At 37.4% G+C, this 27468-nt stretch overlaps 1 protein-coding gene across 1 annotated transcript in view; it reads right to left on the reverse strand.

The window, feature by feature from the left end:
* The window catches only part of LOC131572753 (thyrotropin-releasing hormone-degrading ectoenzyme-like), a 209869-nt gene that overhangs the window by 161270 nt on the left and 21131 nt on the right, over positions 1–27468 (reverse strand). Inside the window, exon 3 of the mRNA XM_058826073.1 lies at positions 11126–11252. Coding sequence (XP_058682056.1) covers positions 11126–11252 — 127 coding nt within the window. The remainder of the gene's footprint in view (positions 1–11125; positions 11253–27468) is intronic.

Raw genomic sequence — 27468 nt, forward strand, 5'->3', positions numbered from 1 at the left:
ATATCCTTCAGTATCACTTGGCAATATTCTTGTCTTTGAAAGGTTTTATTAAGAGCTACATAAGATCATTGTGTTATCAATCTTAACTTGTAAAATTCAGACCCTTTTAATAATTTGGAAACTGTTGTATGGTTTCTACAGAAAATCGTGGAGATATGGCATAAAGCATAAAACTGTATTTCTAATGCACCTATTTTTTATTGATTAACAGCCTGCTCCTTTGTCCTTAAAATTCAATTGTCTGTGATTACCTTAAGAAAGAAGCAAAGCTTAAAACATTTCAAGAATATGAAGAAAAGTTTCCTAGGAATTAACTTTTACATGAAAAGACATATAATGCATTTTACTATGTATCTAAGTTATGGCTGACAGTTTTGTGAAGCTTATTTCCACATCTGAGAATTAGCACCCTAGGAAGAATACCTCTCAGATCAACTTTAAAGCAGGAAATATTGCAGTCGCTTGTATGTCCCTCACATGACTCATCAATACTCAACCATGAAAGGATACAAGTTCCAGCTGCCTCCTGTCTCAATGCACATTCAAATTCTATCTGACAACTGAACATTTTATACATGTCTGATCAGCAAAACATCTGCCTGCCCTCACCTCTTAACACTCCTTGGCTTTCAGCTGAGCATCTAGAAAGGACAACAGAGCTGAGGTGGTTCTCCATTTACAAATGCATTTCCTGTAAACAGTGATTACAATGTGCTTAGGTACTATAACAACCATGGAAACATCTCACATAATTTCCTATGAGGAATTCAACTACTGACCTCAGTTACTGCTTGGGAATCACATCATAAAGAGCCACATGTAATTAACGTTCTGTTAAATTACCTGTGCTTTTACAACATGACTTCAAAAGTAAACCTAGTGTCACAGAGGTAGTGATAGACCAAAGTCCCTGCTGAATAAAATACATATCAGGAGCTCCTTTGGCATGATCCATTTCACTCAAAGTTCCCTATTGTTGCCAATAACCACAAACTCAGGGACTATTTGGAAACAGTTTCTAAAGATTTATCTAAGCCCCCCAGAGAGACAGCAATAGCTGCAGAAACTTAGGACAGGGGTCTCCAGAATACATTTCTAAGTTCTTTTGTCCCCTTCCCTCCTACTCCCACCCACTTCAGGATTCAACTGTCCACTTACTTACAAAAGCAGAACAACATGCAGCGGTGCCAAACCCTCCAAGAAGAAAAAGCAGCTGGATTTTTCTAGACTAAAATGTTGCCCAAGTTTAATTTCAGTGAGCAGTAGCATGTGACAAGGAACATATTTTTTAGTTGAACGGTGGGAGTTGTTTTTGCTTAATACACGTCCTGAAGTGTGCTATCACTGTGACAAATATACATCTTCACAAGGACAGCTTTGTTAGAAGTGTTACTGATAAGAATCAGAGAGAGCGACAGAAATCGCAGTCTTCACAGAACTGATCCTGAATCTGGAAATGTTATGGTTTAAATACACAAGCAGATGGCATTTAAATAAATTAGCGGAAAAGAAAAGGAGAATTCATATACAACAAGAGAGAACAGGGAAAGCAAGTCTAGCAGTACATACCAGAGATCTTCACTGAGTTTTAATTAAGTGATTCTTTCAATGCCCATATACCATTTTAAGCAGCTTGCCAGCACACAGCAAGCAAGGTGGGGCGAGGGGGAAATGCACAATGGTAATTCACTTGCTTAAATTAAAGTTGTTCAGATATCTTAATATTTTCATCGTTACACTGAAAATCATTGGTTTCCACAACGTAAAAATGAAGTTGCTTCAAGCATGGAACTGCAAACGTAGCATAATTCATTATATTAGGATATTTTTCAGTTACAATATCCTTAGCAAAAGCAATGAAAGGTGAGCACATACATCCCTTTGAATTTCAGTAGCTTACAGAAACTAGCTAGTACAGGTGGAAGGTTTATAACTAAGCCAGCAGAATCTAGCCAGCAGCAATAGGTTTATTCAGCTCAGTAGCTATACACTTTCTCACATCTTTTGTATGAACAAAAATCTCTGGCCTACTTAAGTCCCACTTTAATGTGTTATGATCTTTTCAAGACACTATCATAATCTCTTGAAAGAAACTTCACATGCTCTGTGCTGATATATGAAAATGTATCTTCTTTACACCTGTATCTATAGGGGATTTTTACAGTTCAGAAGCAAGATGTGAAAGCTCATTTTTACACATCTGCATAAAGATTTTTGACTGTTCCTAATATGCAGGATATTTTCAGTAAGTGGTAACTCTTTTTTTAACTCTCACTGCACCGGTAATGCATACCTTTTAGATTTCCTGGGAAGAATATTAATTCAATTATTTTGAGTGTGTCTATGTGTACTTCCCTCAGTTCTTTTCTTTATGGCACAAGGTTCATTGTGAAGAAAAATGTTCTTAGTAGAGACAACTATGGAATTGCCATGATCTTGGCATTACATTATGTGTGAATAGATAACATTTTAGAATACATACATGCATATTTCAGAACAAGCATAAGAAAATAAGCAAAGTCAAATACAAATCAGTTTAAGTAAGGCAGTGGGAAAAGTGCTTTATCATCAGTTTTGCCTAGTGAAACTTCTGTTTCTCAGTGTAATATATCTGCTGCCCTCAAATCAGAATCTAATGGAAAACAAACTTTGTCACAACACCATCTGGAGAGCGTAACAAACTACCCCAGAGGAGCACAATCCTTCTAAAACTGAAAACATGGAGAGTTAACAGGAACACTTCTTCAGTGCTGCAGGGGAAAAAAAAAAGAAACAAAAAGCCAATTGTTCTTCTCACTTACTTTTAGCAGTAACTGGTATGAAAAATAAATAAATTCACATACTCAAAAAGGTCCTAATAATCAGCATGAAACTGATGGTAGGATTTTTGAAATTGCTGCAAAAAGAAGGCAAAAGGAACAACACAATGCAAGAACCATTAAAATCCCCTTTCAGTCTTTCTGCAGGGAAGTTGTCATCCCAGCCATTTAGAGACTCTGAATAAGTGGCAGAAGGTACAGATTAGCTCTGAAACTACAGTTAAGCATCCTAAATCAGTTTGCTAACTCTACAAACAGTAGGCTTACCCTAAGAGAATGAAGGCAAGGAGTTACACAAACCCTAACAGCTCTAAGTGCCTGCAGTGAGTGAGAAATGCAGGAAAAATGTCTTTTAAGGCTTTCTTGCCTATCTTGACCAAGGAAATAGGCTATAGTATGACTTTCAGTCTAAATAAAATTGTGCTTCTGAAATATAACTCTGAACAGATTTCTGAAATAAGACTCTGAACATTATCATGACATTACCTCTTCCAGGGCTGGAGATCCAATACAGCAATTACAGGGATCAGAAGGATAACACTAGGCAGGCTAAAACTGGTACAGAACACATTTTTAGACATGAATAGAAAAAATATTCCAATGTATTGATTTATAGTTCTTCTTAGACTCATTTGAACTTCTTCCTGAGTCCAGCCTGAAACTGAGTTGTCTTCACTTTTCAAATAAAATGTGGGAGGCCAAAAACCACAATGCTGAATGAGAAGAAAATACTAGTGGAAAATATTGTTGCTGATACTGCTACTGAAGTATGAAACTACCTGCCTCAATCAATTCACAGCAAAATTGCTTAAAAAATTATAGAATTTACCTGTACTCAAATTGCACATGTTAAACAAAAAGTTTGAGTGAACTGTGTCAGTGCTTGATGTGGACAGTCCTATAATCTGCCTTTTTTTTTTTCTCACCAGTACAACACTGATTTTGCTGAGTTTCAGTCTTCAGGACATCCACTACTTCACATGTTAAGACAGGAAAAACAGGAGTCACCATAGTATCCTTGTTTACTCTCCTTCCATTTGAAACTACAAGGCTAAAGGAAAACTGGAACCTTCATGTATTGAACTTGAAATTACTGAAGTTTGTTATATGGCTATGAACCAAAATTACAGGTAATCAAGCAAGTCATCAGTAAATTTTCATATTTACTCAAATACTGCCCTTATGAACATGTTACTCCATTACATGTTATTCTATTAGTTCTGCTTGTAAATATAGAGTTTTCTAGAAGGTGCTGTTTAAATAATGCCCAGGGTATAAGACTGCATAAGGGGACTATAGGTTTCATTAGGTCAACAACAGGCATTTCCTTCTCCAGCATAAGACAACATAATTGAGCAGATTGCGTAACACTTCTGTCCTATTTTAGACATAGATGGTATCAGGTTTCTACCTCAATTCTGAGAGAAAAGCTCATTTCTTTCTCCTTAGTACTCTAATTGATATAGATCAACTGCATTACCTACTTCATTCAAACTAAATGCTATAGGTACAATTTTCAAAATAAAAAAATTCATGGTTTAGCACATTCTACTGCAATCCAATCTTCCTACACACTGCCCAAGGATTCACACACTCCCTTTCTTGAGCATCATCTAAATTTACCACAGTATCCTCAGTGGTATAATTTATCTTTTTTCCAGACCCTTTTGTATTTGTTTTTCTGCCATGCAGCTCAGAGCTTTGCATTTCAACTTTCATAGTGTCACACCATGCACAGAAAGTAGCTCTCACAGTATCCTAATGACATATAGACCCTACCCTATAATAAAAACTACTGTTCATAATGCCTATACAAACATAAAGCTCATTGTGGACCAAAGGCCTAAGCTTTTCCTACACAGGCTGCTTTAAAATAAAGCTACAGTTGCTGGTATAAGAAGTCTCAACTGCTGGTCAAAGTCTCTGATGAACCCTCTCGACTCTCTAATCTAACGGGTTACTAAAATTGTTCTGTAGCCTCTTTAAAAAATAAAATTAGTTCAAAAGCTGGACATGGTCAATCAGGTATGAGAGCTGTGCTCAGGCAAGTGAAAGGAACTATAATGAAAACTACTTCAGTCACAGCTATGTAAAAAGTATTTTGAATTCATGTGCTTTTAGGCATTTAACCATCTCATACCAGGTAGAGGTTCCCAAAGTTTTCTGGTGATTCCCATAATTTCTATGGGGTTTCTGTGTCTGTCAGAGATCTTACTCCATTTTATAAATCCTACAGAAGTATTCACCTTGTCTTTTATCCATCTAAAAATCAGAGACCAAATTTAAACTATCCAGATTAGTTTCCTCTCTGTGTAGTCAAAAGAGATACTTTTACTCGTACCTTCTCAGCCAAGATTTATTTCTCCTAACTCATGATAAAATGCATCATTTTCTGAAGGCATCTGTGTTTCTCACAAGGTAGAGAACTAAGAATAGACATTGTTGAAATTCAGTGCACCCACTTCTGCACTGGTACTAACTGTTCAAATGACATAGTGAAGAGCAGCTTGGGAAAAATCTATTTACATTCAGATGAAGGATTCTCCTGGCTCAAAAACAGCCCTGACATTTCCAGGGAATCTCCCACAATCCCACACCCTATTACCCTCTCATAACAGCATCACTCTCAGGTGGGGGTTTTTTTTTGGGTTTTTTTTTTTGTTTGTTTTTTTCTTTTTTTTTAAATTACTCATTTAAAAGCCAGGCTGATTTACCCAAGTAGCCAGTGGGGACACTGTCAGACTTGGTCACCTTGTTTTTACTATGGACTGACTGAACTGCTACTGGCAATAATACTCCTTCCTGAACACACTTTCCTTATCTGAGAGGTATGGATTCTATTCATGTCACAGTAAAGAGGGAAAGGAAATCACAACATATTCACTCATGAAAAGAAAACATTCCATTCGGAGGGGAATTATTTCCACCAGGGCTCATTCATCTTTATTCTATATAAGGTGACTTTATTCCTATACGTAACTTTTCCCATCTCCTGCCAATATCAGCCTTGTCACACTAATGCAACAGAGAGAGATGAGGTACCCCTTAACAAACTTCCAAAACCTGTTAGAATGCCCACTGTGAGCCATATTAAACTCACTAAAGGAACTAATTGGTTTATCATCTGAGATACTTTAGAGCAATATAGCAAGTCTTAAGTAATGACTATTTTCTCCCTTCTTTGTTAGCATCATACTATGGATTGATTTCCTATGTGGTTTTTTCAGTTTAGTAATTCACGGTTTCTTTTCTATATCAAAGCATTGTTCTGAGAAAATACATTGCTTTCCCCTATGGCTGGAGCTGGAATTTTTCCCCCTGGTGTCCTGACCAGTTTTTGAAGTACTCACAGTTTAGAATTAAAAAAAAAGAAAAAAAAAAAGAAAAAAAAAAAAAAAAAAAGCCCTCACATGCCAAATCCACACCCCAAAGGGAAGAAGCTACACAGTTTCTCTGTGTAGGAATGATCTGTATCAACAAAACAAATCACACATTCTGTGTGCAGAAGAATTATGTTTGCTTCAAGTAGTTGGTCAAAGAAAATAGCAGGCTTCAACTCTGCTGCCTAAACATGGGTGATAGTCCCAACTGAGATGTTCAAAGCTATTAAAAAACAATAAATCCATGTGAAACTGCCAGGTATGGGCCACCAATGGCCCAACAGAATCTCATCTGAAAGCCAGCAGGATATTAGCTAAGACATCTCACAACATCCCATGGCATTTAACAGTACCAGTTAATTATGTTTAGGCACATGAATCAAGCTCTTCGTGACTGCTCTCCCACCCTTCCCCATTCCAGAAGTACTAATTAATGCTTTAAATTTTATAGACAGAGAAGAAAAAATAAGCTATCTTGCTTGGTGGTGTACAGTAATTTCATTTCAGAGCTGGACAGGTGGCAGGAAGCCTCACTGGCTAGAGAGAAAGCACAAGGGTAGAACTGTGAAACTTTTAGCATAACCTAAGCAGAGAATTCAGGTAACAACATGGAGGTTCACCTACAAGGAGCAGCAGAAACAGGAGAAAGGGCAAATTAAGGGGAAGAAAGCAGTAGCACAAGAGCTGCTGATGGACATGATGGAAAATCAAGCAGGGCAGAAGGCAACATTGCAATGAACAGGTTAGGAGAATATCCAAGAGTCAAGATAATAGTAAAGCACTTAAACCAAAATGAACAGTTAATCACTAGTGCTCACAGCAAGTCATCTGGCTAACGTAACAACAGCATCTCAACACCTCTTCTCTGGGCCTGCAAGGACCCTCACTGCACCAGGCAGCAGCAGTTCTCTCTCACCAAAATATTCACTGTCAAACATCAGTGAATGGAACAGAGGTAAATGAGTTTCTTCTAAAAATCAGAACGGGAATATTCCCCTGCTAAATTTACTCATGCTAATGGCTGAGATATTTCTTTACATCGTAAGAGTTTCAGTTCTTCAGTGACATAGTTTAAAAACTGAATCCTCCAAAACTACTCCACGAGTAAATGTTAATGGTCCAATCTTGTCTTCCATTGTGCAGCATGTTCACTAAAACCCTTGGAAAATAATTTCTTGAAACTTTGCATTCACCACTTCAAAGTGTTTAATGCAGCATAATGAAAACAAAACCGTAAAATTTTTGCATGAAGCAGGTAATTAGTACCCCATCCATACCTATAAAGGAAAAACACCCCACCAAATGATAACCACATAAAATATATCAGATGAAACTCCAAAGTGTACTATAGTAAATCTACAGAAAAGGACTTCAAGAAGTCTGAAAATATACTTCACTTGGAGGTGTTGGTGGAGGAGAGGCTGGACATGAGCCAATCTGGGCTGCATCACAAGCAGTTTGACAGCAAGGTGAGGGAGGGGATTCTGACACTCTACTCCACTCTCATATGACCCCACATGCCGTGGAGTCTTGGTTGGAAAAGCCAGTCATCCCCTCCACCTCAAACCATTTACAACTAAAGAGTCACAGCAGTCCATATAGCAAGAGGGTTTGATTACCTTTTCATTCCCCATAGTGTGACTTTAACCTTTGAAGACTCTTTTAAGGTGGTTTTCTGTTTGTTTTTTGTCCTTTTTAAATTTTTATGCTCTGCACACTTCAAAACAGCAACTGGCCAGGGCTTCGGGGGAAAAATTCAAGACCTTTCCAGTCTCTAAGACCCTCATAAGAAAAAGCTCAATGCATACAAAGCAGTTTTTTGTGCAGTGCAAACAGGATTAAAAATAACTGTGTGATATAAATACAGAAATATTTTGTATTCACTAGCCACAATTAAAAACCTTTCTGTATACCTTTTTAGATTAAATAAAATTCAATAGTTTATCTACCCATCACATTAACTAATGTTTACAATGATAGTATTATAGTCTTGGAAAAACATAGGTTTTTTTAAAAGACGATTTATTTTTCATAAATGAAATTCATATAAAAATTATTGGTTTGAAACCTTACACAAACACCATCCAATTCAGAGCATGATGTAGGAAAAAAAAGCAGAGACCTACATACTAAGTAGAAGTTTTAACTACGGAAATTGTTAATTCCACTTAGAGAAATTCCCAATTCAAATTCATTACCAGAATTCACATCAATTGGAAAACAAATCTACTTCTCCAGTGCATTCCGAAGGCAGTACAGACCACGTAAGATGTGAAAAAAAACCAGAGCCACCTGACTGCATGTAAGCACAGCAAGAAAGCCTGGTTACCACCAGTCAGGCAGTCAAGAGCAACAGGAGGAATTGGTTCCTGTAGAGAACACTGGATGATGTAGTATAAACACAAATAAGGAGCACTACTTTAAAATGCCTTGGAAATGGACCTCAATGACTCAGAAGTGAACAAATGAACACAGATCTTTCTGATACAGCAACACTTCTAAAGAGCCTAAATGTCCTCAGATACTCCTACCATACAGAGAGCTCAAATGGATGACCACATAAATGACAAAGCGCTCTGACAAAGGTGGCAGGTCCCTCATCCAGGGAGAATCATCTGTAGCTCCAACTCACACAGACAGCCCCACAGACACCAGTGACATAAAACTGTCTCACTCAATAGCTGGTACAGCACCTCCATAGTCAACTGGACAATATTTCAACAAAATTATTTTGTAAACATAAATTGTGCTTTCAACCAAAATAATTACATTTGGTTAAGTTTCTTCTTGCTAGAACTGCAAAGTACATGAAACAATTTTTTCAAAAAAAAACTATGTTTGAAAGGGAACATTTTCTATAAAACTGTTGACATTAAAAAGCTTTCCAAAGTACATTCTTCATTTTTCACTCCCACCTTCACACTTAGAAGTGAAATTAAAAACTTCTGAAATGCCCCGCCAAAGAAAACATGCTCATTTTGCTTAAAACCTTAATAAAGTACTCAACCCTTTGCAGTGCTGACAGCAGTAAATCAGGTGAGTCTTAAGCTTTTGGAGAGCCCAGGCGCATTTTCAGGATCCACGCATCTACCTGAGGCACATGCTTTTTTCACTGCTATCACTAGTGCTGTTTTGTATTTTCATTTAGGAAACTCTTCAATACTACTGAGAAATCCCTATCACAGACAGATTATTACCAATTTTAGTCCTTCTATTCACTCATCAGACTACTGTCCCTAACCTTCTAACCTATGAATTCTTTTTCAAGTTTAAAACAAAAATAAAAATTCAGTGTTCTTTCAGGTTAAAGACATATGCTTAAACACAGCAATCAGTGTTTTGACAAACTGAAACAAATATACCTGTACCAATCTGCAAATAATTTTTTTTAAACTATTTACAGCATTGAGTTTAGAATTTTTTTCTCCTATGTTTATGTTAGATGAATACAACCTTACTATATTATGAAAAATTATCCTCTATAGTAATTATTTTCATAGTATCACTACTGAATGGCTAAAGTATTCATGCAGTATTTCCTATTAACAATTTTACTGCAAATATTTGATGAAAATGTACAGCTTTATTTGCTACTATTCCTCCTGTTCTGTTCCAAAAAGACACAAACTGGAATATATTAACTTACAATGAGTGTTTTTTAAAAGCACAGCACAATGACAATGGATATAGCAGGTTGGGTTTAAAGACCATATGTTACAATTTTGAAAGATACTCTGAAGCAGATACAGTTACTACCACTGCTGCCAGCTGGCATTCTCAATAAATTACCTGAAATAGAATAGATGTTTAGATGATCTTTAAGATCCCTTTCAACCAAAACTGTTCTATGTCCATCTTTTCTATTCAATAAGTTCTTGATTATTTTTTCACCTCTAAATTTTTGGCCCCTGTAAGCCTAGAACTTCCTTTACAAAACATTATTAACACACTTGAAGACATACATTAAAGTACACACATGTTCATTTCTGTATACTTAAATATGCCATCTGCATATTTCTCTAGGAGCACACTACCTGTAACCTGTTATTAAAAGACACCAAGAAATAAATGCCACAACATACTTATAAAAATACTCATGCAATACCCTCATCTAGAAACATCTATTACATTATCTGTCTCTGACACCATTAGCTCTAAGTCCAACAAACGTACTAAGCAGGCAAGGGATTTAATGAAATAAAACCTGACTTCCTGGGAGGATCACCTGTGGTTCCAACTCTAACACTTCTGATCAAACACATGCTGTCCTCCTGCTGCTGAGCAACAGGTTTTTCTGAATCTTTATCAAACATGCTCCAAAGGAGGGAGGGCATAATAATACTGTGGGAACTATTTAAATGAGTCGGAGACCAACTGATTGTGGCGAAAGGGAAGATGAGAAGAAACTGTTTTTACAAAATAATAAAAATTTATGGGATTTATATTTAGGTCACAGTAAAACAAACTCAGAACAATATTTTTCAATAAACAACAAGACAATAAGCTTGTCTACTAATCATCATTAATAAGCCATATGAGCCATAAAAACAAAAAAGAAAAAACAAGCCCACAGTCCTGCACTGCTACAGGTTTCCACAAATATTTTCACTTCTGTTCCCCCTTCAAGGTTGAGACAGCAAGGTACAAGTATTACAGAATAAACACCTTCCAGTGGCTATCTCACAGGAGTAAGGACCAAAACAGACATAAAAAAAAAAAACACCAAAGGAAAACTCAGCCCTCTTACCAGTGAAAGCTCTCTACCCATTGTCTAACAAATCTAAGTTCTGACTGCTTTCTTGCTTACTGATCCTCCTAAATCAACCCAAACATTTAACTTGAAATCAAATAGATTACATTTCTTTAAAATAGTTGCCTTAATCTCTCATTCTTGGGTTTACTTCAATATTCTTTGGGAAATCTTACCTAATTTTGGCAGGGAATAGGGCACTTTAAAATAATCCTCATAAAACTCAATGAGTCTCCTTGTAATATTTAGAGCATAGTCCCCCGATCCTCTTCGGATTGCATCAGGCCTTGCATATAACCGTACCTGTTAAAAAACAAAGCAAAAGTCCAATTTCAGCATCTGCCTTTTAAATCTGTCCTAGCTGCAGAGGTCAATGAATTACTCTAAGGTTGCTGCGAGGTGGCAGGATTATTCCCTTAAAGCCAAATATCGTTGTCATACATTTGTCAAATCATATCATAATTGAAAACCAGAACTCCCACAATTAATGTTTCAAAGTTCAGAAGTCACAGTCTCCTACTTATTTGTGTTGCCAAATAAAAATTTTGCACTCCTTGTATCAAACTAAATATTCGAAGAAAATACATGTGTTTGCTAGAGATATGATGGAAGAGTGGATTAGTATAATGGTTCTCTGCCTACACTGAATGTAGGCAGGATGCAGTGACTCAGTAAGAGAGAAGTTCACGGTTTGTTAAAGGCACATTATATCAAGCCCTGAAAATATTAGTAGACTGTGAAGAAAAAAAATAATCATTCTCTTCTCTTTTCTCCAGCAGTGACACCGTTATCCTTTATGAGCTATGGGAAGACTGCAAAAACTACTATTTCTAATGTACACAAACAACATTCCTGAAACCTCCATGACTGCTTCAGGCCTCTGTTTTCAGAAAGCAGTAAATTAAAGCTGTTTATATAAGCTACAGACTGCTCTGTTCAGTATAACACAGCTCACACATTTCAATACCTGGAGTGACCCAAGTGAACAGAACTCACCTTCACACTTCAGCAACCAAGTGACCCTGAGGTAGCAGAAAGCACTGCTGGGTTGTTACCTCTTCCCTGTCCTTACAGTCTGGAGCATTTCCTTTGTGCAAAGGTGACATAGAGCCTAGAACTGCTAATTAAGAAGGGGATAGAAAGGGGAAACATTTTTTGTTCTCCCTCCTCATGCCCCGCCTGATGGAAGCAGCGTGTGCTTTGTCTCTAGTGACTGTGGCAGAAGGTCTCTCCCCGCAGTACATAATGACCTGACGTAAATGGGACTCTACTAAATGTCAATCCTAATAATAATATCTGACTCGCCAGTACTTTCTGTGGTAGGATTAAATCCCAGACAGGGTTCTGAGGAAAGCAGTAGTGCGGAAATCAGAAAATATCAACGCAAACATGAAGGAGAAATATCAGCTTTGGAATGTTTCTAAATGCTCTATATTCTGGATTAAGAAAAGCCAATGGGATTTTTGGCGTCAGTGAAAGTATTACCAAGTATTGCTTCACTGCTCTTTTCCTGAACAAGTTCAGTTAATAATCCCTATCTGAAAGCACACAGATCATTATCTGAACTCTTCCAAATCACTGTTTTTATTTATTGCTCCCTTTCAAAGTTAACAGTGACATGTACATTAAACATCTCCTTATCTACTGAACTAAATACAGGTTTTTAAAAAATAGGTATTAACCACAGAGTTTATGGAAGGATGTTAAGAATTACAATTAGATTTGTGATGAACACTGTTTTGTATCATTAAACCTTTATACACAATTTTGCATAATTGCTTTACTGGCACAGTTGACTGTATCAGCAAATTAGGGGAAAAAAGTCAGTCAAACAAATATGCAAGAAAATTATTCAATTTGACAGTGGCCACATCTGTCCATAATAAGAAAGAGGACAACAGAAGGGAAGAAAATAATAGGCAGAGAGAAGAAAAACCAAGGTTCAACTTACTGCATTAAAATGAATGTCTCTTGGCAAATACAGAAAAGGCATTTAATGGTGCCTGAGATGGAGCCAAGGTACGAAAGCTGTGATGCTGCAAACTCTAATTTGTCTCCTGCCTAACACTGAATGTAGTTTTATTTTGCCTGTAAAGTTTCCCTGTGTACCTCTCTGCCTGCCCAGAACAGCTCTGGACTGCCAGGCCTCCATGGCTCACACCAAGGTCACCCCTAAGCTGAACAATTCAGAAACTACCCATGCCTCTGCCCAGGTCTCTCAGGGGCTTTGAGGCAAGAGATATTGTCAAAGCAATCAACCATCTTCGAACACTGGGTCTTGCTTCTGCTGTTCACCCAGCAACCACCGAGCATGAAATGCATGGAGAACCTTAGACACACCATTCCAGACCTACCCCAGGCTCAGACATTCCCTCTCGGTTAGCAGAGGGCTACCGCAGGGGACAGTCTGGGACACGCCGCCGACCTGGCTGGCTGCTTTGGATGACACATTCTGAGGTGCCATTCACAACGTGAGGAGCTTGGGCCAGAGTTCAGTCTAAAGGCCGGCACCTCTAAGTTTGAAACTGAAGCCCCAAACTTACACACACTGATGTTTTTTAATGTGTATGGGTTTATTTTGACCGTATCTTACTTCCAAATCCATCAAATGGGGACTATATTATTTCCTTAGTTTATAAGAAGATTCTCAGTGAAAAGTAATGAAGTTTTTGTATTCTGCTCCAAAGAGGAATTTAAATAAATAAAACAGAATGATGACTAAGACAGGAGACTTCTTTAGAATAATTTGTTTGTTTACTACTTTCATTTCAAAAGTCAGGTAGGTAGTGTTACTTTAAAACTGCATTGGACTGAACAATAATGCCCAATTATTATATATACTTTATTGTTTGACCACTGTACTAAGAATTTGATTTTACAGTAATTTAAGTAAGAGAAAAAACACTAAGAATTTGATTTTACAGTAATTTAAGTAAGAGAAAAAACAGAGTTTTCTGCAAGGTCAGGCCTAAATATATAACTAAAACCAGTACATGTTCTCCCACAAAAGACAACCAGGTTCTAACCTAAGTGCATAATTCATCATTCACTGCACTGGTACCTACTGCCCTGCAAATACTGTTAATGCTTTTCTTCATAATCTTCCCAAGATTAGGTTAGACTATTATTTTCATGTAAGAAAGTGGAGACCAAAGAGAGACTAAGAGTAATTCTGGGTGCCTATCTCAACACCTCTCAATGTCAAGTCTATTTAACAGTTTTATTGCACATACTTAAAGCACTGTTCCCATTGCATCTTACTGCAGTGGTGAACACTTTATGCAAGTTTTGGCCACAGGTGCCTTAGTTTGGGCATTCACAAAATCAGTAATGTATGATTAATGACTAAATGAGACTCTGACAGTTTATGTGATTTACTTGGCATCCCACAGCAACTCTGGTAGCAGAGGCAGGGAAGGAATTCAAAGCAGGCATTCATCCTTGCAACCAGTTAACAACCAAGTATCTTCCATATCTGGGAATTAATGAGGTAGGTTCTGTTTGGACTACAGGTATATTAACAGCACACTGCTGGTGCTCTGATGCAGCATAGTTTCCTGTGTTCCTCAGTGGAAAAATATCAGAAAAATGGCATGAGGAATCATATTTGTAATGACACTATAATAATACCTACGAATATAACAAAGCTCACACAGTTAACCTAAATCCTGAGGGTTTTTCTTAGCTCCTTTATATCTACATTGCAACCACTACCAATTTAAGTATTAGTAACCTTACTCAAGTTCTTAGGATTATTTTGGCAGCATTTTCAGAAAAAATACTAAAATATTCCTGAAACTTGTATGAATTCCATGTATTTGTTATAAGTGATCAACAGCCTACTCCTCTATAGTTGGTCTAAAGTATTTGCTGTATAAAACAGAATACTTTTACTAACAATTTGTAAATACTGCAACATTTTCTCTAGTCTGTCTTAGTATTTCAGCATTTGCTACATAAAATAAGTCAAAGAAATTTTAAAAATATTTGTAATACCAGGTTGCCAGCACAGATAAATGTGGCTGTAAAATAAGAGCTGTTTCACACAGAGTCATGATATATGCTAAGAAATGTGCAACATACTTATAACAAACCTCATCTAACTGAAGGTTATTAACGACAGAACATGAGAAAATTTTCCTATCTACAGCAGGTAAAAATTATCCATCAAAAAGAAAGCTAGCACTTGAAAAGAAAAGAGATTTTCTTGTCTTATTATTTCAGAGTGCTTCAAAAAATGTGAATTAGTAAGTATGTACAAGGTACAATGGGTAAAATTCTGAAAAGTACAACTCTAGACAGCAATACACACCTTAATTTCTAGAGAACAGTATGTTCACAAAATTGTTTCCATTGTACCAAAGACTAGCAATAATTTCACCACATAAAAAACAGAGGAACAGATTCAGAAGAAGTAGAACTGTTCTATTATGAAATTTTAAAATGACTACTTTTCTCTTTTTTTTTTTTTTTTAAATTAAAATATAAGTGAAAAGGAGAGGGGGATTAAACAGATGAAGAATTTTAAGGAAAAACCTGAAGTACTTTTTTCACATTACGTGAAATATTTTGGGTCAAACCAAAGGGTTTGTACAGTTTTGCAGGTAGGTAGAATATGGAATATATTCAACATTTTGATCACAGCAATAAAAAGGAAAAATCCATTATTTACATGTCTAATTGCAAAAAGACTCTGGTCCAACATTCTGCCCTACAGGAATTCACTGAAGATAAAGGAAGACCAGAGAGAAATGCACAGTGTTCTTCCTCTGGCAGTAGAAGATACTAAAAACCTTTGCCATAAGCCTGCCAACCTGCTTTCCCAGAGAATTAAGGAACTTGACAACCAAGCAGAATTCAGGATGTTACAGTAAGAAGTTTTCGTGCCTGAAGCATGGCATACACCAGAGCCCACCTCTTACTTCAGAATTAAATATGCACTTCTACATTTGAAGCCTGCTTTTGAAGACATTATCTACATCACCTTCTATGTCACATGTGCAGCCCCTTTGAAACCTTTGTTCTTGCAGTGGTGTTATGTTTTTAGGGGACCATCACCTTGCTTCATATCATGACATTTGTGTACTTACTGTTATAGTAAAGGTTACTGATCACAATAATCCTCTGTAATAATCTGCATTCATTCTGCAAGGCATCTTTTCTTTAAATGTTTAGCCATCTTTTCCATGTCTTAAGACCACTTTAATTGCCATCACTGTCTTCCCCTAAGCCCTGGGGGTGGAATCACAGCTCACTGGATGAAAAATCTTGCTCCAAGGAAATAAAGTGGACCTCTATTTAAGCAAGGGAAGGCTTCTGAAAGCAAATGCATCACCAGGCTCTAAAGGCCTAAAACAACATCCTCTGACTTCAAGTGAATGACTCCTGTTAACTACAGGGGCTTTCAGACATTCTGGAGACATTGTAAATTTTAGTCTAAATCTATCACTTGGATTGTTACAGTGTTCTGTAAAAGATCACTGCTGGTCCAGCCTCTGGGCTAAGGACACTTGTACCAAGGCAACCTTCACTAACAGCACTAATAGCATGTGTACAGTCCATGTTTTTAGATCACCACTCAAGCAGTCTACGTTATTAGTTGCACAGCAAGAAAAGAAAAAAAAAGTCCTTTAAATAAAGGGCTGTGCTTTGGTCATCGCCATTGATAGTTCAGATCATGAGAAGCAGGACTGGATCTCGTGTTTCTATCTCATGTGCTGTAAAGAAAATAAATCTTGAAAGCAGCCTGATGCAGGATTTACACAGTGGTAACCATTGCTGTATTTCTGTCATAGAATGAGGTACAGCAAGGTCAGCTTTGAGTCTGACAAGGGGAGAAGAGGCTTATACAATCCTGACCCTTGGATGACACAATCTGATATCACAGATACTGCCAACCATCTCACCACACAAAACCACTCCCAAAGGTACCCACATGGTTGGAGAGCCTCTTTCCATCCCTGAATGCTGTCACATCACATAGGCATGTGGAACCAAAAGAGACTTGAGCCTTGCTCTCATTTAACTTCCCGCTATTAGAGCATCTCTCCAAGTAAACATGGCTAATGTTCCAAGGCCGGCATGTACCTGTTTTGCTAATGTCAAGGAGTCCCCTTCTCCTTTCTCCTGATTTTGATCCATTTTGCTACATGTACTTAAGTCTGAACTGACAGAGGGCATGGAAATTGAGCCTCAGTCTGGTGACAACCACAAATCTTGTTTTCTCAGGCAAGCATGGATTAGGTAACCTTGTATCAACACAGGAATCCACTTCACAATTAAGGATAGTTATCCCTCCCACCTACTTCACACAGAATTAAAAGTAACTTTGTCAGGTGTTTTAAAGCAGCTTGGAGTGCTTTCCCATTATGAAACAGATGTTTCTGCTCATCAACTGGTGTCAGCAAAGCCATCCTGGGAATAATATCTGTTCTTTAATTCCTTCCACAAAGCCAGCAGACTCCACATAAAGCATTGTTCTTGGGATGGCCCTCCAGACAAGCTCCAGTTCTCTGTGTGACTATACCCACAGGCTCAGCTCAGCACTGGTACATCTGAGATCTTAAAATTATTTTAAAATCTCAGTTCAGAAAGGGCTTATATGTTAGCTTAATTTTAAACACGTGCTTAACCTCAAACATACCTTTACATGTTATAGTTACAGAAAGCCCTAACATTTGAACAGAGCAGCAGACTTAAAAATTTTATAACAGGGGACTAAATTGTGTTTCGCTCTTTATTTCATCTGCAGAGACTTCAGCAGCAACACTCCTAGATAAAAAACATGCATTGCCTCTATACTTTAATGCTTCAATTTACTTGATAATCTGAAATCTTTTATCATTATTTTGCTCACTGACTATTTTAGGCACAAGTTTTGTTTTTACTATTGTTACAGAGATAAAGATATGGTTACATCACACATTTAGTATAGCAAACATATGTCTGGATCCAACAGCCTCGGCTGTGAATTCCCTCGATCACTTCTACAACCAAGGCATTGCATTTCAAATGGGGTTTTAAATGTGAAAAATTCAAACTAAGTAACAGTCCACACACAAACAAGCTACAGGCCAGGAACCACTAAGAATGTGTATGAAGTGTTTCACATGTGCACGTATCTCCACAAGTTCTGCATGGTGCAAATGCAATAAATTTTACAATATTGATAAGTAAAGGGGAGAGAGATGTAGCTGTACTGAAATATCAATTCTGCTGTAGTGAACATAGTTAGATGTGATAATGGGAAGAAATTACAGAAGAATGCCATGTTTCAATCTCCTATTCATTATTCATCACGGGCAATACTCAAAAAAGACTGCATGATAATGAAATGTGCTTACTGAATACTGAGGGAACTGCTCACCTATAAAAGATGATTTTACTCCAAACTGAGCAGTCACACACAGCACTGTACTGAGCCTTTTTTTGAATATAAATAAAACAAAACATGTTTAAGGATCTGAAGAATTTTCTCAGAGTTAGCTGAAACCAATGAGCATTCAATAACCTGATACTTTCTTAGTAAATACCTTTGCTAGATAGTGGATGGAACTCTTTTTTTATAGGAAGCAAACATCATCTTGGAATCCTCATTCAAGACTCATTTAATAGACCACTTAAGAGAAGCCATCACTAAAAATAAAGTGTATATGAATGAAATGGTCACTGAGTGAATTACAGTGGTAGAGAGATGTCTCGGGAAACTAAATACAAACATTGGGGGGCCTGAACATTGTTGCAGGGCAAGGGAAAGTGGCTTTAAACAGAAATCATTGATATTCCTGGACAAAAACTTGTAGCGTGACCCTGAAGGAGAAAGAAGTGAGAGAAACTTCTGGAGTTTCAGGTGACAGTGGGCAAATGAGGAAAATTAAGCAAAAAGATTGCCATGAATTTTCAGAGTTCTGAAAGAGGGGAAATAGTTTTGTGCAGCCCCTTTCTAAATAAACATGACTGCATGGGACAAGCATCTAGTTGCCTCATCAATTCCTCATCGGAACCAAAACAAATGCAACTGCTCCAGCCAAAGGTGCAACAATATATTCTACTAGGAGGCAAAACTGTCATGCAGACATGCTGCAATTTCTAACTTGAGATCATAAAATACTTTGGAAAGTTAATGAGCTGCACTCACATATAAATCCAACCAGTGCTCAGCAGGCACACAATAAAATACTGGCTATGCCACTGACCACAGTGCCATTAAGATTAATTTAGAGCACTTAGAATCTCTATCATCTTGTTGAAATGGCTCAGGGACAGAAAGTGAACATGTTAACAACTAATGTAGAACAAATGTAATTACAGACACCATTTCAGCCAACTAAGACTGCCACAATCTCACCACCACATACTCAGTCATTTGGGCTCAACTCTTCTGTTACATCAGCACTGGAGTTCATCTCCTCTCACAGCAACAGGCCAGCCAGATGAGTTGCTACTAACTATGCCAGGTGGGTAGTGTGCAGGTAGCCCAGCTTCCTCACCTGGCCACCATGAGTTCAGTGCTAGAAACAGCATGAGAAAACATTTGTGGAGAGAAGAGGGGACCATTAAAGACTGGTAACAGATAAATTTGAGTTACTACAGAACTCTAATCTAGGAGCAAGGTTCAACTTTTTCTAAAGTGCTATTGCAGGGAATTCAGTGTCTAAATTGTGGAGATTCATAGTTAAAGGTTCTTCAGTCCTTTATGGTGGAAAATTAACATAGCTTCAAGAAACAAAGCACAAAGATTTACACTTTTTACCTACTACACATAAAAGTTCTGTATCACAACCCCAGTGGTCAGATGATCCTTTTTCCTCCTGAAAAAGGTATCCACAGTAGATGTATCCCAATGATTAACACCAATTTTGATTTCCTTTGCTTGGCCTGAGATTGGATTGAATTCTCTTATTTGAAGTACTATTTATTCCCTATTTTATAATCAAAGCATTCATATCACAAATCATTCATAAATAATATTGCACCTACTCTTGGTTAAAAAAAGAAGAGTTTAAGAAGTACACAAGTTTAAAGAAAGTGCTAACAAGTAGCCTACAATGTTCAGCAGCCCTATAGCATACCAAATTTCACCTGGCTAGAGACTGCTTTGTCATAAGCACACAGATGTTACCTTCGAGTAATTCCATTTGAAATTACAACATGAAAACACCGTAACTGCTTATTTATATTTTGGAATTGCCTAGAGACTGTCAATATGACAGCACAATCCCCCTGTGCTTAGTCAACTACATAAATAGAAGTAAGAGATGTTTGTTATTGTCAATCTTTCTGCCTAAAGACTAACAGGCAAAACATGGGGAAAATGAATTGTTATCATCTTCACTTTATAAATGAAAGTGACAGAAAGATGAGTGTAACAACAGGAAGAAAATCTAAAAAGGAGACAGAAATAGAACTTGAATATCACTTCCCCAAACTGATGAATCATTTTTTCATCATAAATCAACAAATTACTATTCCCAAAAAATATTTCCTGAAAAATTAACACCTTTTCCACCACAAATATAAAAAAAAAATTCAATCCTGTTTTTAGGTTCCTCAGTCACAACACGTTTTTTTCAAAAACCAAACCTAAACTTCATTCCAAACTATAGACCTCTATCCCTGAAACTGCTTCACTTAGAAGCATTCTGAACACTGAAGTTCCCCACATTAACTCATGTCTAAGAGTAACCATCCCACTCCCTTAACACCTTTTGTAAAGTGGCTACCATACTGAGACTTATTTAGGTTTGTTTAAAGGCAAAGGTTACTTTATTATTCACTTAAAAGTAATTACTTTAAGAGGTGTCAGCGTAGGTGTGCCCTACAAAACAGCTACTGAGTAAAGTGATATACTTGTCCAGAGCATAACATGTCAGTACTCTCCTGCTCCACACAAATTCTGCACAACCATAGTGGAAATCCAGGTCTGGTAGATATACGTTTCATCCTACTCATCACATGTTTGCAGTAATCTTGATCAGTATTAGGAAAAAAAAAAAATAAGCTGTGATTAATAAAGAGAACCACTAACAAAACTCAATCTCAAGAAAAGTAAAGCAGCAGAAGCACAGCTCCCCTGTGAACTCAAGAGCATTTACTGAATGCATCGCTTTATAACTGCAGCACTAAGCAAGAGGAACACAGCAAAGGATCTTGTGAGCTACATGTAAACTTAATAGAAAAACTGTTTGCAAGGTAAACAGATTAGAGCTGTAAAATGCTAAATTTTCAAGTATCCTTTAGAACTTGTTGGCATTGAGGAAACACAGCACTTTGTAGACAATTCTGCACCGTGCTGGATTGAGCAAAAAGGGATTTTGTGAAAAATTGTGAAAAACCTAGCACTTAGGAGGGAGAAAAATATGCACATGGGAAATTTTGTGCTCTGACTGGTATAAAAGCCGTAACACAACCAAAAACAGGTCACACCAGTAAGAGTAACAACCATAATAACAGTGAGAGCTCATTCAGGCTAAAAGGAGCAAAGAGACAAGCAATTAGGCCAGTGAAAACAAAAAACTATAAACCATGAAACAGGGAATCAAGAAATCAAATTTTTCGTATGAACACACATTAAAATCCACTAAAAAGCTTAATTAAGAGCTCTGGTTCTCACTCTCAACTAATGTTACAAATCATTTTTTTTAAAATCTCAAAATTGACAGAACAATATAAAAATAAAACAAAAAATACCTAAATGCACTAATAACATTCAAACATTTTTTCTCAAATAGCCTCTGATAAAACCATGGGCAAATCAGGAGAGAGGTAGTTATGTATCATTAACATCTCCAACTGGAAGGATTTCAGCCCTCTTCTGAGAACACCAATCTCAGAAAACCAAAAGAGAAAAACAACTCCAAAGGTAAATTACAATTATAAATAGAGAAAACAAAAAGAGGGCTAAATCAATTAGAACATTATTCCTGTGTCAGGACTCCCATCTGAGAAAGATCAAGGTGACAACCAGGAAGCAAACTGATTCACCACCTGACCACTAGCCAGGAGACACAGGTAAGTACCAAACTGAAGTTTCTGCACCTTAAGCCAGAAGAAGCTGAAAAACTTAAGTACTCTGACATGTACAAACTTAAGCAAGTAAATATGATGACTCTGAAGTATGCTGGTTTTAGTCTAAAAAGTACACATTAATGTAACCTGTGAATTGTTTAAATGAAAATACTGTAAAATGTTTAACTGCAGGGTTATTAATCAAATCCCTTTTAATATACAAAATGGTCAGATGATTATGAAAAAGTATTTTTGCACATTTTATCATTCAAATTACTTTCCTCACCTTAAAACTTACACTACTCAGGACATATTTCCTATCAGGAAGATGTGAGCTAATCAGCAATGTCCTCTGCATGCCTACGGAAAAGGTCAACTTGCTAAGGCTTTCTCATCAGTCACAGCTCAAACACCACATCTGGTTTACATCCAAACAGCCAGCCAGCGAGCTAAGCAGCTGACATTAAACTAGGTCTGGATGACTATCATACAAGTGTCCTAAAACAAAACAATTGGCTGAGAGCTGACCTCCTCATTCACATCAATGTGCTGATTCGCATTAGATTAAAATAAAGTGTTTAAGAGAGAATCAATTATAAAAAGAAACCCATTCTTACAAAAAAGTCAAGGCAATTCCTTTCCCAGGAAGCTAACTGGCACAAAGCAACAACATGGTCCAATGGATTATGGGAAGATGCAATTTTCTGACACCTGGGATCATATCACAGGCAAAACTGAACTTGCACTAAAGGTTAACACCTTAAATAGCATGTCAGTTAGGGAAATAGAAATACAAAAACGTTTTTACCACCATCATTACTTCAGTTCCTAGCATAATAAAAGGGACTGCACAAATGTGTTTCTTGCTGACAGTAGAGCAGATCACTGTTGTTTGAACAGTCCTTCCTTCTCTTTTTTCTAGCTGATGAAAAAGCTATTCCCTTGTTTAGCTTCCAGCTGACATTCTCATCAATATAACAGCTTCATTAGTCTCTCTCTTTTTAACACTTTCTTAGAGTCTAAGATAGCATTCCCTCTCATGAGACATACCCTGACTGCAAAGTGCAAGGCAAACCTTTAAAATGGCAGCCTTTATTTGCTCTTGTCCTATCTCTACCCACAGCATAAACTGTGTCTACAACCGAAGGATCTGCAGATTAACAATAATTAAGAGCAATTACTATGGCAATATCAACAGTGCATGGGCAACAACAGCATTTGTGCACTTTAGCAAGTAGACACCAAAAACGCAAAAATTTTTGGAAGCTTCCAGAGGATAAAAGCAGTGGAAATGATAAAAACAGGACCTTGGAAGGTTCCTCTCAGTTTAACATATCAGAACAGCACATCAAACAGCCCTTTTCCCCAAAGTTTCTGGTGTTTGAGTGTTGTTGGCAGGACAATGAAAGACAAGATCTGTCCCATGTACTCTTAATATATGCAAGAAGTATCAGTGAAGACTGGAATCCCTGAGCTTGAAAATTTCATTTCCATAAGAAACAAACTGTCACTGTGAAGACTATTAAGAACAAAAGCAGACTAAAGGAGCTAGGCTGAGAAAATTAAACTAATAAAAATCTGAGAGTCTTCAGATCAGTCTATGAAGTGAAGGAAACAGCTACCAGAAGCTTCTATGAAAAACATTTGTATAAATATCATTGACTAATACTCTGCTGCCAGTTTCCCTAAAGCGCTCAAGTAGAGGCTACTGCCTCTAAAATATCTACTATACTTTTCCCATGACAGTGTTCAAAGCTGCCATTTTCTATTAGGTAGAGCAAGGGAGAAAAAAAGATGAGGGAATAAGAAAGAAATCCCAGGGAGAAGTATTGCTGCTGGATTGCATGCTTACAGTGCTGACTGACTCATTCTTAAATGGAAGGACAAAGCTTAAAATGTTCCCTGGTTCAAGGACCCGTCAATCTCATTAACCCAACCCAAGGGATTAAGGCTGTGAGACAGCCAACTTCAGCTGCTGGTACTTCAGGGCCTCCCAAATGCTACCCAGCCCATGCACCTCCATGCATTACACTTACAAATCCCAACAGGTGTCCTGACTTACACTGCATTTTACCATTTTCCAGCTTGCTCATGAATAAAATAAGAAAGGTCAGTAGTCACAGATTATGTTAAACAGTTATTAGAAAACTTCACCTCTTGTTTTTTCCTTAACAAAATGATAGAGTCTCATTCATCCACAAAAAGAAGAAACCTAACCTAACCACAACATCACTGCAGGCCTGTAGGTGGCAAGCTCCTAAAATGGTAAGCTTTTGAAGGAGAAGACACACAGAGATGAGAGCAACTTCTGCAACTTCAACTGACCTTGCTCGTGAGAAGAGCTCCTCTCAACAGCAGTGGAGCACAGTGGAGCTGGCAGGCACAGCAGCACGGATGTGCATTACAATCCAGCACCACTCAGAGACACATGTATGGCAGAGGCAGAGCCTTGTCTGAGCTAATACATCTTGACTTGCAACACAGCAAATGACCTGGGACAGGATGCTCTGCTGACAATGCTATCCCACTTTCCATTCTAGATCCCATTAAGGGATCCTCATGCTTGTACTTGCACTGTACTCCACTGAGAATTACTCATCTCTCACTAAAAAGAGCAGATGAGCTTCATTCATTTTACACCAGCACAGGAATGGGGTCAAGTATGAGCTATGCAATAGCTCTAAGTCAGCTGAACAGCCATCATTCTCCACATTCTTCTCCATTATTTTCTGCATATGGACACTGTAACACAGACCTCTAAACTGCAGCCAAGGCCACTCCAATGATCTTCTCTGACCCAAGTTTCACTGATGCACATTCTGCAAAGCACACTCAAGACTCGGAGAAATGACTCTTGTTTGGATGTTGATTTTTACTGTCATTGGTTCTGAGATGGCTAAGGGCTTTTCACACTCTGGAGCAACAGGCATCCTGAAAGTTCTATGAATGTTAAAAAAAACCCAGTTTAATAAGAGGTGGCCTCTGAGTTCATAAAAACCGAAGCATCTTCATCGCACTCAGGAAAGTGCAGATATTTTGAAAGAACCTCCAAATCCTAGGTCACTGGAGGCTTGGGAATTATGGAAATAGATCAATTTACAAGGTTGCTCACATAATGAAAGCCAGTAAGCACAATAAGGTCAAAATGTGACAGCACTTCCTGCCATTTTGGTCCTGCAGCTTCAGAAGAAAACTGAGATAAGAAAGCAAATACAAATTTAATTTTGTCTACATTGAACACTGCAATGTTTTAAGAGTTGATCTGCAGTGCATTTAGTCGCACATCATACAGCATCATCAAAATTATACAGTCTCTCCAATTAAATTAGTAGTATTTCTAGACCTGACATTAGTGGATATATTACCTAGCCCTGCTAATTTATCTAACAGCAGCCCTTCCTAGCTGCACATTGCACTGCATTCATATCAACGTATTTAATGACTTAAAACTTACAACTATCAATATAAACACAAATATTTAGAAAGTAAAGAAATGGCTGAAACAGTAACACCTTGTGAAAATTTCTGACTCATTTAACTCCTGTGATAAGAGTCAGCAACAAATTAAGATCATTCTGCGGACACAAAACCAGAGTTCCCAATAGGTTTGTATATTGTAATCTAATCTGAAAAGGAAAAGGGCTCTGGTTCAGAAGTTTCCCGTACACTTGTGGATTCCGAGATTCATTTACTGAAATGAAGAAGCTGGAGAAGAACAACCCAGAAAACAAATGTATTTTCAGCTGTACAAGGTGTTTAGAGGCCATTTGCAGTAATTTTGAATCATCATAAACAGCCAATAGCATATTACACTAGTATGAAATGCTATCCAGAATGTTGAATTTTAACTGGGAGGGAAGGGATTTCATTATTGCTATTATTATGATTATTATATTACTATATTGCAAATAGGTACTGTGGAGACACAGCATCCATGATTACAGAGTCTGTGATTCCACAGTCAGCTGTGGAATTCAAGAAGAAAATTCCAGCTTGCAAACAGTTTGCAGATGTTCAAGACTTCATTAAAAATACATTGTCAGACCCAATCGGGAACAAAATGCAAGTCTGCAGAAGTCTTTCAGAGTTGTCGTGGATTCCTTTTTGTGTTTTAATTCCAATGTAGGCACATTCCAAAATGAATTCTGTTTCCATTGTTAGTTTACCACAAACAGTACAGCACTGTGCTAATGCATAATAACTTCAAACATTTTATTTGGAAATAAAACAGAAAACACACTTTCATTATTTCTTTTGATAAAATGAAATTGGTAAGTTTGTGAAACATATTTTTTTTACATCTACTACTACTTTCAATTGCAGTGAAACTTGGTCATGTAGATGCCACCACTACAATCTATAACCCTGAGTGGTAGATCTGCTTTCACCACCCCGAGGTTCAGCTGCCTGTATGCTCAGGTCCATCTCTGGTATGGCCTAGCAGTATAACTACTAAAAGAGAGTTGAAAGGAAGTCTGGAGAGAGATTAACAACAGTTACACACTGTTTTCAGTACAGAAAGTTACAGACTTTAAGATTATTGAGACATCATCATTAGGTAAAGGATTCAAGAATAAAGTACCTACACATAGGTATAAAATCACAGAGCGTGGTTAGCTAGCCCCACTGGGAATCATCACCTCCAGTCATCACTATCAACAGTGTTGACAGAGCTTGTGGAAGATGGCAGCTCAGCAACACAGAGTCTATAGAAAGGAGCCACACTGGAAAATCCAATCAAGCTAATGCCTGCCAGGCCAGCAAGGACTGTGAGCAGTGGTGAGCACACTAAAACAGAACCTAGCAGCTCATTAACTCCTAGATATCTTTTGTATGTATTATCAAATTCCTTTACACTTTTAAGATGAATGTATCCTATATGCAGAATTCTTTTTATACCCTGCCCAAACAATGTAACAGTGGCTGAAACAGACTTCACCTTAGTAACAACAAAATGCTGTTACTGGCAAAGCCAATAACTAAAGAGGCACTAAACATGTAAGTCACACTCATTCTTAGGATTTTACAGAATCAGGACATCCATTTCCCCTGCAATCAACTAATAAAAAAGTAATTTTTCTCTATATAAATACAAGAATAAAATACAAAAGGCATGTACTTTATTTAAAACACTGTCTGGGGTTAGCCATACCAGGCAATTGTGCATTGCCAAGCACTGATTTGATTTTCATTATACTGCACTGACGGCAAAGTCATTTATCTTTTCTGCTCCCAGTCTCCTTTTATCTTTTCCGTATGCTTCTGTACTTTTCCTCTATCCTGCAGTGTTACTGAATGCTGATGAGCAGAAAATGGTACAAAACCACAGACAACCTCTTTCAGATTAAAGTTCAGGTACAGAATGTCCAACTTTTTCCATTTTGGGGTTTCCAAAGAAGCTGTATATTTGGCATTGTCCAGGTATATAAAGATCATTTAACTACTTCACTGGCAGTCCTTCTCTAGAACAGACAGACTTTCAAAGAATGAAAGATGTTTCACTCATAGTTCT

This window comes from Poecile atricapillus, chromosome Z (assembly GCF_030490865.1).
Source record: "Poecile atricapillus isolate bPoeAtr1 chromosome Z, bPoeAtr1.hap1, whole genome shotgun sequence".
In the NCBI taxonomy this organism is placed as follows: domain Eukaryota; kingdom Metazoa; phylum Chordata; class Aves; order Passeriformes; family Paridae; genus Poecile; species Poecile atricapillus.